At 29.9% G+C, this 14496-nt stretch overlaps 1 protein-coding gene across 1 annotated transcript; it reads right to left on the minus strand.

Moving 5' to 3' along the window:
• Window positions 1-17: 17 nt before the first annotated feature.
• Window positions 18-13221, minus strand: Utx (Utx histone demethylase). Its single transcript, XM_047061949.2, has 14 exons — window positions 12334-13221; window positions 12192-12258; window positions 11931-12096; window positions 11817-11866; window positions 11657-11715; window positions 4360-4480; window positions 4219-4273; window positions 3481-4135; window positions 2622-3381; window positions 2190-2566; window positions 1787-2131; window positions 1388-1717; window positions 1178-1304; window positions 18-1109 (listed from the first exon to the last, which is right to left on the minus strand). The coding sequence occupies exons 1-14, from the start codon at window positions 12720-12722 to the stop codon at window positions 756-758; spliced, it is 3855 nt and encodes a 1284-aa protein (XP_046917905.2). The 5' UTR covers window positions 12723-13221; the 3' UTR covers window positions 18-755.
• Window positions 13222-14496: the final 1275 nt, after the last annotated feature.

The raw sequence follows: 14496 nt of genomic DNA on the forward strand, positions 1-14496 counted from the left end.
ATCAAAACAAAACAAAATTCAAAGAAAAAAAAACTTTTTTTTATTCAATTTATTTTACAGTGCCCAAAATGATCCAAATAATCGATTCGATTATAATGGGAACCGCGGTGCCTAATGATTGAATGATTGATTGATCATCAATGTGTGTGTGTGTATTGTGAATTTTATAAATAAAAATAGATAACTTTAAATATAAAAAAAAAGATTTTCAACTAAAAATTTCCATTTCTTCCATTGACAGAAAAAAAAATTTTACATTTTCAATTTGTTAAATAATATAGTAGAAAAAAAAGAAGTTACATAATCAAGAAAAAAAATAATCGAAGAAAAATAGATAGAGATCAATAAATATCTTTTTTTCCTGGAAAAAAAAGTTGAACAAATATTTTACAGATACATGTGTGTGTGTGTGCTTGTAGGCGGTGTGTAGTATGTCTATCGAAAGAAATCGGTCGAACAAAAAAAATTTTTTTTTTTTTTTTTTTGATCAAAACAAATCGGGCAAAAGGGGTTAAGATAAATACAACCAAAATCATATCACATTTCTTGTTGTTGCCTGTATGGTGTTTTGTTTTGTTTGTAGAAAAAAAGAACGAATTTTTTTCAAGTTAATTTTCAGGGATGAAAATAAATATATTCATTCATTCATCATTAATGGGAGAGGCAAAAATTCATTAAAAACTGAGATGGCTGTGATGATAAAAAAAGGCGATAAAAACTGAAAAAGGTGAGCAATAAAATTTTACTATTTAATATCAGGAAGATGTTCCACCACCACCACCACCACCACCAACGGTAATGGGTGTCATTGTCGTCGTATTACTGTTATTCGTATTATTAATAGACATTGTTGTTGCTGTCGTCGTCGTTGTTGTTGTTGTTGTTGCATGATTATTATTACTACTATTTGTCGTATTCAAATTTGTAGAGGCAGCTGGTGTTGTAATCAATTGAAAATTATCATAAACTTTTGTCAATTCATCCAATTTATATTCTTCAAGTATAACAAAATCATTCAATTCAGGATTCATTTTTTGTGCACAATAAAAACAATGGACAACATGTTTTCGATCAACTTCTTTGACGAATAAAATGTTAAATACTTCAATCTGTTGTAAATTGGAGATGGAAAGTAAAATTAAAAAAAATATATAAGATATAAATTCATGAAACTTACGTCACAAACAACACAATAATGTGCCGGTTCTTGTGAATCTCGTTGCCGTAAAATAATCTCATGGCCAACATCATCAATTAGATTCGTTAACATTATTGAATATTTTAATGATCGCATCAAAGTTGACCTTATTGAAAGAAAAAAAAAATTTTTTTTAAAAAAAATTTCTCAATATTTTGAAACATTCAAAAAAAAAAAAAAAATACATACTTCATCATAGTGAACACAGATTTATCAGATATCTTAACATTACGAGCAATGTTCCAGGATAAATTTATCATTGGCACAATTGATTTATAATTCTCATGTTTATTCCATTCATAACGTTTTATGGCCAGATCATATTGCAATGAAGTAAATGGACCGACATTCCATGCGATATTATTACACCATCCGATAGCTTGTACCCAATGTACAGTGCCTGCACCAACCCAAACAATATCACCCGGTTTCTGTACAAACCTATAAACTGGTACATGTTCAGCATAAAGATCATCCAATAATGGCCACCATGAACCATGTAAGTAATTGATATTATTCCTATTTGGTAATCGAAAAAAAACAAAGATTATTATAAAAAAAATTTTCTCTTCAATCATAATCACATACCGTTCACAAATATGATGGATAACACCCCAATATTCGGGTGCTACACCAAACCACTCACAATCTCCTGGACCGATATTGATATTTACGGAGCAAAAATTATTATTCTCTTGATGACCAGGCGTACGACAACCAGGAACTTTCATATAAAGCTGAACCGAATTCATACCAAGAATGGTATGACCAACATGTGTCAACATATTTGCCGCTGATGATACACGAGCAAATGGAGGTAGTTTAGCTAGTTCTTGAAGTTGAATTTTCCATTTTTTCGGATCAGAAAGATCGACATTCGTACCAAATTTAACCGGTTTGAACATGCTATATTTTTTATGTTTTTTCGTATTCCTAAAAAAATTTTTTTATTAGTTTCTAACTCGGAAATTGCTTATCAATTAAGACATACTTGGAAAATGTTGAATTCGAATCTGAATCTGAATCTCTAAATATTGTCGTTGAATTTTTCTCCTTATCTTCTTTTAATGATTCACTGAATGAAAGAGCTTGATAATGACCGTAACGAGCAATGGTTGTATGTGATCGTTGACTTTCACAATACCAAACCATATCTCGATGTTCAGGATCCCAATTCTCATCTGATGGTTGCATGTATTGACGTCGTACTTCGATATAATGATCGGAATTCGATTCGACCAATGTTTTCGTTGAAAAAAGGCCTAAATCCAGTTTGAGCACCGATGATAGGCCACGTATAACAGCAATATGATTCGAAAGACAAAATTGTTGAAGTTCTGGCGAAAAGGCCTCTTTTTTACTTTCAACCTAATTTTTGTTATCAATTAATTAATAAGATAAGTAAAATCATACAAAAACTTACATAGATACTGGGCGTTGGTGGATTTAGTTTTTCTCGAGGTAAGGGTGGATAGGGGGGATCAGGCGGAAAAGGTGGATAGCCATCATCCGAAGTAATACTGCTTATGATTCTGGTTGTTTTTGATGGAAATTTTTTACATTCATCAATTATCTGCTGTGCATTCATTTCGATAGATAGTTTTGGCTGTCTAATGGACGGATCTTGACTAGAATCCGATGCTGTTGATGAGGATAATAATGAAATGATGGCGTCTTCTTTATCTTTATTTGGTTGTTGTTGTTGTTGTTGACTAGAATGGTGACAATAAACATCTTTTGAATCGATACCCGAATCATCGGATGAAATTGTCTGATTGGACATTACATCACTATCAACCGAATATGAACGTTTCGATTTATTCTGAAAGAATGTAGGCGATTGTTGTTGTTTTGTTGTATTATTAGGTTGAGCAATTGATGATGACATTGATGTTGTTGATTGAAAAGAATTTTTCATATTATCATAGGAAACTTGTTGTTGAGGATGATTATATGGGACAACACTTGGGTGATGATGTGGATGATGAACATGTGTATGGTGATGATTTTCTAATTTAGGTCGTTTGGCAGTGTTATGATTGTTCATTAATGGATCATTTGGATCCATTGTGGATGATTGTGATGAAGCAGCAGCAGCAGCAAACGATTGATGGCGTTTTGAGGCCATATCGTTATCGACAGAATTATTCCAAGCTAATTCTAATGAAGGTAATTTCTGAGTGCTATGACAAATAGAAAAAAAATGATAAAAAACAAAAGGTTATCTCTTGAATGACGGCAGCTAATTTTTTTTCTTCTAAACAACAACAATAATAACATACCTAATAGACATAATATTATTTTGTGATGATTTTAAATACTTGACACGTTCAATAACACCAATTGGTAATGATGATTTTTCTTTTGTCGATTTCGTAGCATGTATATAACATTTGAATGCATCATTATATTGTTGATAAGTTTCATATAACAAGCCAAGATTAATCCATGCTGTTATATTCTCTTTATTTAATTGTACTGAACAAATATATGCCTGTAATGCATCGAATGGTTGATTCTGTTTTTGATAAAGTATACCAATCGAACACCATGTATTTGAATTGGCTTCAGTTTTCTCTACTGAATGTCGATATGAAATGAATGCATCATGTACTTGATTTAGACAGGCATAACATCGACCCAGATAATAATAAGCAGTATATGGATCATTATCTAATTCAATTGATTCATTTAGATATTTAATTGCCTGATAATAACGTGTTTGTTGCTGTGATGATTGTTGTTTTGGTTGCTGTAAATTATTTTCAATAATTAATGGTAATGAATCATTCGAATAACAAATCCAGCCTAATTGTCGTAAACAATCGGCACGTAATGAAGGTGATATGTCTTTCTGTTTCAATATCGTTAAATATTGATCACGGGCAGTTTTAATTTTTCCTTCTAATTCATAGAGATGAGCTATGTGGAATTTTACTAAAAAAAACAAACAAGAAAAAAACAACAAAAAAATGAAATAATAATAAAATAAATTCTTTGAAACATTTGCAACAACTTACATTCATTCTTTCCTAATGTACAAAAATTCGTATCATTCAAAGCAATGCGAAAATGCTAAATATGTTTAAGGGAAAAATGTTTAAAGAAAAAAGAATCAATTAGTTACGAATGAAATGAAATAAAACAAACAAAGTTTATACTTTATGAGCAAGACTATAATGGTGAAGAAATTTATAGATGATGGCCAATCGTACATGTGCTTCGTTCGTACGTGAAAATTGTCGATCCGTATAGATCAATTGTTTGAATGCTTTGATTGTCCTGAATAAAGATAAAGAGACAATAATAAAAATCCAAAGTCAAACAAATAAAAAAAAATGATGGGTGTTTTTTTTAAAGGGTGTAAAAAATGAACGCTACTGCGCTCGTAATAAAATACCAAACAAAACAACCAGACACAGACACAGAGTTCAGCTAGCTAAATGGATCTAGCTGGCTCACGTATGGCTTATTAAATCACAGTATATACAGCCATTGTTCGGGTAGGTCCCAGCCAGTCAACCAAATTTTTTTTCAAGCAAAGAAAATACCATTTGGAACAATAAAAACATAGGGGAGGGCGGTCTATCACTGCTAAGGGCCAAATAATAATAATAAAAAATCGAGGACATGTGTGTGTATGTGTGTCGAATATCATTGAGCGACCTCTATACAAAAACTATGCACAAGATCCAAACATTAATCACCAGGAAAATTAAAAAAAAAATCGGGCCTATGAATCGAATATCTCTCTCTTTCTCTCTACGATATTCATTCGACCGAAACAAATTTGTAAATAGAAAGGGGAGCTTAGTGATATGATGGTGGTACATAATATGTAAGCAAGTTTTGTGACCTGTCACATTAGTTGCTTGTTGTTGTTGTTGTTGTTTCGGAAACAAACAAACAAAAAAGAAAGAAAGAAAAAATTATCAACCACCCATTTAACCAGGGTGTAGCACTTGATTGCCATTGATGATGATAATGATAATGAATGTGGCTAGTAATTACCTCACAAAAAAATAAAATTTATAACCATTTTTCTATGTGACATAACTCATTCTTTTCTAATTTCAAAAAAAAATTTGAAAAAAAATGCCGAACTGAAATTCAGAATGAGACAGTGAAACTAAAAAAGAAAATGTTTTGCATGAAAAAAATGACCACCACCATCATCATTAAGATAAAAAATATATGAAACAAAACGAAATTAGAAAAATTCAAAGAACCCGCCAAACTATCATATATTTATTTATTTATTTGCGCATAATCCATCATCAAGAGAATCAGAAAAAAAACAATTCAAATAAAACAGATGCGAATCAATCATTTCTATAGGAATGTAACGAAAATTCATTGATAAACCAAGAAAAAAAAAACGAAATTCGCATGACCTTATTCTGAAGGCCAACAATGTTCTATTATATCTATATAATGTGAGAAAAAAATGCCAAAATTTCAGACATTCTCCATATGATCATCTGATAATATGTGCGCCAGAATTGTACCGGAAATTTGGCTTGCGTATTCAGGTTTTTTTTCGGCAATTCGACGTCATCAATGATGACGCGATTATTGAAAATGTTGGTGTCAAATCGATTGATGTTTTACATGTAAAATGGCAAATAAAAATTGCTATTTTGGTAAAAATAGAAAAAAAAGCTACCAAAAATAGATTCTTTCCGCGAATAAATTGGCTATAATTGATTGACCACCTTTAATGGTGAATATAGAATTGCTGATTTTTTTCATCATATATACTATATAATTAACGATAATCAAATCAATGAATTAGATCAAGATTCATGAAAAATATAAAGAGAAAAAGAGAATCAAATTGAACAGAAGAAAATTCAAAAAAAAAATCAAAAGCAATTATATCAACAACAGCAATAAGGAATCCAGTTTTCCTTTGCAAAAAAAAAATAAATAAACCATCATCATCATCATTATCATGTTCGAGGTCAATTCACCATCGATTCATTGATCATTTGCACAGTACAGAGAGAATGCAATATCTTATTATTATGCAACTTGGTGAGAGATGTAACTATTTACACACATACACACTTACCACCACAACTACAACCATCGAAATTCAATACCTCCTTACATAATAACAATAATAAATATATGGGTAGAGGCAAATAACCTCGGACAACTTGATATATTTTCAAACAAAACAAAACCAAAAAAAAAACGACAAAGTTTTCCATACACACACACAGTGAAAACAAGATTCGTCGTAGTTATTCATTCGAGCCGATGAACAACAGAACCAAATAAACCAAACAACAACAACAACAACAAAACAGAAAAATAAAGAAAAAAAATTTAATTCTCGTTCAAAAAAAAAAAAAAAAATAAAAAACTTTTGTCGAATCCAGTTCTTTGCTCCTGTGTAAATTGTTGTTGTTCATGTTATAATAGTATAATATGTGTGTGAATGTGTGCTTTTGTTCTTTGAAAAAAAAGAAATTTAAATTCTTTATAATAATGAACACCAAACAAAAAAAAAGATTCACTTTCTTCACTTTAGTTTTGTTGGGCGTTCTAATCAACATCGTGACTAATATTTTGTATAATAAGAATGATTTCCTCATACACACACAATCACAATACACATACCTTTTGTTTTTTTTTAATCGATGAAATCAATATGAACACATTTGTGTGGACGGTGGTGGGTGAATAGATATGTGTGTATGTATGTGATGAAAAGAGGTATTTTTGACAAGAATTAATTTCTCAATAATTATATGGGAATAAGAATTTTGAAGAATTGTTGAAAATTTTCATAATACAGAAACACTTATATATTGGCAGTGATTGGTTTCAAATTTTAAAAATTGTTGGTCACATGTGTTATATACATGCACACAATACACGGAATGTTCTTGTTGCTATTCAATTTAAATATACAGAAAAAATGTCACCAAATAAAATGAGGTAATCGAGAAAAAAACAAATTCTCTAATCAGATGTATATGTGAACACGGAAAAAAACGAGATCATTTTACTTAAATCAAAGATTTTTTTTTGTGTTTTGTTTTTTATGACAAGAAAAACAAAATATTTTCGATTCAAAAAAACAACAACAGGCAACAAACATTTTTTTTGCAAATGTGAAGAATATACAAACACAACTCACCACACACACACACTCTTTTTATTCTCTATAATATTCACAACCAAAACCAAAATAATCATACAGAAAACCCGAAAAAAAATTGAGAACACCATCAGCACAGATGGCCACTAAACTATTAAATTGTGTGACTAACTTGATCAACTATCCAAAAGCAAGCAAAAAAAAAAAAAAAAAGAAAGAAAGAACGAAAGAAACTCTCTTTCCGTCAAATCATACGGATTGTGTGTGTGTGTGTGAACGAAAATCTCCAATTCGTAAAATGATAATGGTCGTGGTATAGTGTGTATGAATGGTGATGGTGGTGGTGGAGCTAATGAAGCAATAGCGGCGGGGGAAAGGGGGTTTATTTCTTTTTGGTGGGTAAAAAAATTCATTGATCCCAAAAAAAACAACAACAACAAAAAATAAGAGAGAGAGAGAGAGAGAGAGAGAGAGAGAGAGAGAGAGAGAGAGAGAGAGAGAGAGAGAGAAAGGAAAGTTGAACGGAAAAAATAGAATAGATTTTTGATACAATAACCAACGAATAATAAGAATGATTATTATTATTACCACCAGCACCAATTCAACCACTACTATTTAAATTAAACTTGGATCTCATGGGTGTCATTCGCCGCTACAACCCAAAAAAAAAATTTTTTTTTTTAAAGATACATACACACATCATCCATACCACCATCATTACAAGACAACCACCAACAGAATTGAAATTGTGTGTGCGAAAGAATGATGATGCTTCCATTTTACAATGTTGTATATACAAACTGCTACCACACAATTACCAATCATAAATTGGATCAAAAAAAAAAAAAAAAAAAAATACAACCACAACCACTACCTAAAAAGCAACAACAACAACAACTTAATATTTCATTCATAAGGGTATAAGGTGAAAGTTGAGAGATATCCTCCTGCTTTTACAAACTGTGTTGTTAATATATAACACACACATCCAAAAAAAAAGTTCATTGTAAATAAAAGTGGATGATGTACAGTAGTAGTATATATATGTAGTTTAAATTCAATTGCCATTCAATTCATTCATTCATTCATTCATTCGTTCATTCACTGTATGTATGGTTCAAGATTCATGGTCGGTCACGTACCCCAGAAATGAAAATTGAATGAACCAATATATTAAATTGTGTGTGTGTGTGTGTATTTGAGTGTGAGAGAAAGAGAGAGAGTGAGAAATACAAATTCAAGTGAAAAAAAATTTTTAAAGGGAATTTCACATCAGTCATGATGCATTATCATCATCATCATCATCACTAAACTATTTGGGGTCTATGATTTGAATATGAAAAAAAATTCTTTTTTTCCGATAGAAAAAAAACCGGATGTAAAATACATCATGTACATGGATGTTGGTGGTGGACATTCATTAACAAATGTCCGTATGTTTTTAGGCATTGAATTTACGGATGTATGTTTTAATTATTTACTTGTGAATCGAAAAAAAAATAAAATAAAAGGATTCACACACAGAAAAAAGAAATGGAAAACTTCATCAAGGAACAAACATCCTTCTCCCACCAAAAAAAAACCATAAACAAAAAATTTATGGTAATCTTTGAGGAAAAAAAAGTTGACATCAATTTTTTTTTGTTTTGGTGAAACAAACCAAAAAGAAAGAAATAAAAAAAATTGTCAACAGAAAAATTCAAACTTACAGTAAAACCTACACACACACATGCAACCATTGAAAAAAAGAGGACAAAAACAACAAAAAAAATTATTTATCACACACACCAATATCTTTCCTCAATCATAATGAACACAATTATTAAGAAGATAAATATGAAAAAAAGAGAGTAAAAAAAAGGAGTAGAGAGTAGAAGGAATGATTTCTTTATTTTTTTTTCTGGATATTTTATTCCAATGTTTGATCAGTCGGTTAAGATTATCATCATATTTCAATCCGAAAAAAAACTCGATCAAAAGCAAAATAAATTTAGGATAAGAAAAATAAACAAAACAAAACAAAAATGAAGAAAAAACCAGAAAAAAGGGTGACCAGTTTTCAACAACAACAAAAACAAAAAAAAACACCGAACGCGCTATTAACAGAACGATTGATATGATATGAAAATTTCTTGATATTTCATCATAATCATCAAATTTCCAATGAAAACACTGTGCACAATTTCCGGTAACAATACCTATTTCTCACTTGTTCGTCGTTGTCAAATTATTAAATTAAATATATATAAGAAACGAAAAAAAAACCCACAGCATATTAAAACTTTTCATTACTTTGTTGCAATCGGGTAGTTTCAGAAAAAAAAAACAAAACGAAAATAAACAAACAATTTCATCATAATAAAAAAAAAATTTTTACAAGAATTTCGTTCATAAAGAAATTATAAAAATAGCAACAAAACATCATCAACATGAGAATTTTTTTCCTATTTCTACCCCTTAAAATTATATATATTGAATTGCAAATGCCTTTGACCTTTGCCATATTTGTGTGTGTGATTCATATAACTATCATATAAGCTAGATAGCTATAAAGGTCGAATGTGGCCAAAATAAAATCAACTAATACTACCCATCATCATCATCATCAACAGCTACATTCTAACCATCTATGCTTTCATTCATTCGTATGGGATCATCATCATCGTCATCATCGACAATTTTTATATATATGAAACAAAAAATAATAGCAAAGACTCATCACTTACAATACGACAATGATTACGATCATCATCATCATCATCATAAGCAAAATAGGAAAGAAAAAAGCAGCTGTTTGTGACTACAACAAGTCGATGGATGTAGGCCTCACTTAAATCATCTATAATAATATCCACTATCTTTGTGTCTTGTGTTTTCTATAGACTAGCCACACACACACACACACAAATTTCTAAACCACATAAGACAAAGACAATATAGATTTTTTTTTCTGCAGATGATAATGTAAAGCAGCAGCAGTAACAGAAAAAAACAACAAAAACCAGAAAAAAAATCATTAAAAAATCAACATGGTCACGAGACCAAATACAAAAAAAAACAATGTATAATTTTGTGATCAAAAAAAAAAATATCATCATTTCAACAACAACAACGATGATGATAATAGGATTCGACAATGATGACTTTGTTTCAAAAAAAAAAAAAAATGTTATTATATTCGGATTATCATACATAGATAGATAGAGATAGGCAGTCAAGTGTAGAATTTATATATTTTGAACCATCATTATTATTTATTTTCAATCATTCAAACCTGTTTGGTAAGATAGTCAGTCAAAAAAAAAAAAAAAAAAAAAAAGATTTAGGGGCCTTGCCCACATTTAATAGACACACACACACCGGTGAAAGATGTGAATAAAGAAAGAAACGAAAAAGATTCTACAGCAACAAATTTTGTATATGTGTGAAGGTGACAAGAACCGGATGATCATCAATGATGATAATGGGAATAAATATAGAAAATATATCAAACATTTTCATTTTGATTGATTTCAATGTCATCAAAACCGGAAATTCGGATCATTGTTATCATTTGAGAAGGAATTTTATATATTTTTTTTTTTTTTTTGATGATTCAAACACCGGATGATGAAATATGATGATGATGATGTTTTTTTATGACAATCACACTCATACACACATGCAGAAAGCAATAAAAAACAATAAAAAAAAACTTTTACACCACTTTATTGAAAAAAACAAATAAACAACAACAAAAAAAAATTTTTTTTTTGGCAAATCCGTTCAAAATGATGATAAGAATCCGGTTGCCATTCAAGGAAATTGAGGCCAATGAATCAACATATAAAAAAACACACAAAAACCAAAATTTCACCTGAATCCTATATCATCATCCTATAAAATAGGAAATGCTTGAAAAAAATTGCAAGTTTTGTATACAATTAACAACAAATTGTTTATCAATATGTGTTGTTTTGATGATAAGATTCAAGTATTTTGTATGTTTATGACAAAAAAAGCATCAATTAACTCTCTCTCTCTCTCTCTATAGTTCTCAAAGGACAAATGTAATCAAATGTATAACCAATTATCAAGAGAAAAATAAATGGGAAAACGCCCAACATTATCATTACGAGAAAAAAAAAGTCTGAATACAGATAATCGTCTCGTGTTTTTTTTTAGGGTATCACTTGTTAATTGATAAAATTCTCTTGCTATAATGGCGCCATCTACTGTGCTCAGACCGAATATGACTGAAATATTTTTTTTTGACATTGAATTTGGAATTGATTCAGAATTTTTTTTTTTTGATTGTAAAATTTTCTTCAAAAGATAATAAATCTGAGAAAAAAAATTCTACTCACCAATTGAATGCATTATAATGGAAATAAGTAAGGCCAAGGCCGAATATTGCTGAGGAATTCTATTTTGAAACAATGGAATTGAAAAACAAAACAAAAAATAAAAATTTTAGTTTTCTCATCATCCATTTACCATCATCAAACAACAATGACAACTACTTACTTTCCAATGATTTTTATCGGCTATTAAATATCGTTGGTACGCTGATAAAGCTAATTAATAATGGAGAAATATTCAATAATTGATACAAAATGACAACAAATTGAAAAAATTTACCTTTAACACGATTACCAAGTAAAAAATTATAATGTCCAAGACGACAGAACACATTTGGATTAATTGCATTTGATTTCAAACGGTTAGCACCACCATTACCACCAGAATTTGTTTGTGAACCATTTAGATTACGATTTAATAATGCCAAATCATAACATTTGATTGCCTAATTTTTCATTTTTTTTTTTGTTCATTCACCATAACAGAAAGAAGAAAAAAAAAGTTAAAATAAGACAAAAAAATTATTCAAAATTAACTTACTTTCAATAAAAGTGATTTTAATTTTTGGCAACTTAAATCTTCTGGTTTAAAAACACCAAACAATTGACTATTTGTGGACATGGGAAAAAAAATCATTACAAGTTATTCAAGTTATTCAATCGAATCGTATATTTACACTCACCTATCAATAGTGTTTAATTCATTCCATTCTTCAGTTGTTAATTGTAACATTTGAAATGAAGGCGACGATGATGATGATGATGATGTTTGTGGTGGCGGTGGTGCAGAATTCTGATTCTGACCATTATTATTATTATTACTGATATTGGCCATTCCGGCATCGTTACTATCAACAACATTCGAACCATTTATCGATGAAATATTATTTAATTGTTGTTGCTGTTGTTGTTGTTGTTGCGGTTGTTGAAATGAAATCGTAGCTGTTGAAATTGATGATGATTGTAATGTTGGATTATGATGTTGATGATTTTGATGAAAATGATGATGATGATGATGATGTGTTGATGGTGGTAAAGATTTCGTTACATCTTCAACCATTGTTGTCAACATTTTTTTTTTCGTTTTTGATTCAATCAATCAATTATTCGAATACAAATGTAAAAAAAATGATTTAAACGAAACCGAAAAAAATGAGGAAAAAAATGAAAAACCAAAAAAAAAAATGAAAAATAAACAAATTCAATCCACGTGATCGAATCGAATTCAATGAATCATGATGAATTCATGGAAAAAAAACGAAGGAATAATAGATGATTCCGGTGGCGGTATTCACATTGTTGATGATGATCATGATCATCATTGAGGCATGGAAATATTTGTTGTTGTTGTTGTTGTTAAAATTTCTCTTTTAAGATTCGGGATTTGATTTCTCTTTTTTTCTTCAAGAATTGATGATCATAAATTCACTCTCCCTTTTCCTCTTTTTTTTCTTACATACAATTTAGATTTGCTGTGGATCATTGACGAAAATTATTTTCTTTTTCTCTTTCTTTTTTTTCTGTTCGCCCATTCACCGTCATTCGGTCGCTCTTTTTTTCTCTCCGTTCTATTCACGAATATAATCAAGAGACACCAACCACTTGTCCATATTTTTGTAAACGATTCATACACAACGTTACAGTGTTGTGATTCTTTATCAAAAGATGGCATTATCGTCTTGTATAATAAGAATTTCAATCAATTTAATTTTGGTTCGATAAAAAATCCAAATATCCCGGATCATAGAATTTCTCATACTTCGTATTCGAATTAACATTTCGAATCGAAATCATTTTTCGAAAAAAAATTGATTTTTTTTTCCTAGTTTCATCTAGAAAATAAAATGGCGCCAATTTATCTTGTTAATCATCATCACATCATCGTTATATAATCAAAAATCGACAGACTCAGATCGAATTCTGAATTCAAAGTATTCATACAACCGCGTGCGGTATTTTTATTGTAAACAAACGGTTGCGCTCTTGATCATCCAGAAAAAAAAACAACAACAAATGAATGAATGAAAAAGAGAAAAATCTTGCGCTCTCGAAAAAAATCGAGGTTAGTATAAGGTTTTAATTCCTATTCATCATTCATCATCATTCATTCATTCATTCATATTCAAATGATGAATGATAATTAAAAATAGAATCCATTTTTTTTTCTCTCAACGTGTACACTCATCATCATCATCATGTCAGCAGCCATTAGGGACATTCAAACAAAACAAAACTAAAAACATTGAAATGAATCCTTATATATAACATATATTTATTTATTGTTTTTATTATTTTATTGTCCTATTGAGAATGCTTGTAAAGAATTCATTGATTCACTGATTTCGAACGAAACAAAAAGCAATGTAAAAAAAATAATAATAATTATAATATATAATCACCAAGAACTTGATATCGGACTAAACCCGGGAATGAAATTAAAAAAAAAAAAAAAATTTTCTTTTTTTGGCGGGAGGATGGTTATATGTGTGTGTGTGTGTGTGTCTGTTGATTGTTTTATGGTGGAATCAAGACAGCGAATAAAAAAATCAGAATAAGCAAAAATAAAAAAAAATAGAATTTTTTAACCACACCCATACTGCGCATGTCATCATACTGCCACTACCACCAATCAACCACCATCAATTTGTTGTTGTCAACCAGAGGAAAAAGTATAGAAAACAAAAAAAATTCTAAATTGTGCTACCATCTATCGACTACTATACTAGCAAGAATATATGAGTAGTGCTCACACACACATTGAATTATTATTTTGTCGTCCATATTGTTAACGTTTTTTGTTACCATAACTTTATTCTATGCTACTATCATAATATGATGAGGAGGAT

This window comes from Dermatophagoides farinae, chromosome 3 (genome assembly GCF_024713945.1).
Source record: "Dermatophagoides farinae isolate YC_2012a chromosome 3, ASM2471394v1, whole genome shotgun sequence".
NCBI lineage: Eukaryota > Metazoa > Arthropoda > Arachnida > Sarcoptiformes > Pyroglyphidae > Dermatophagoides > Dermatophagoides farinae.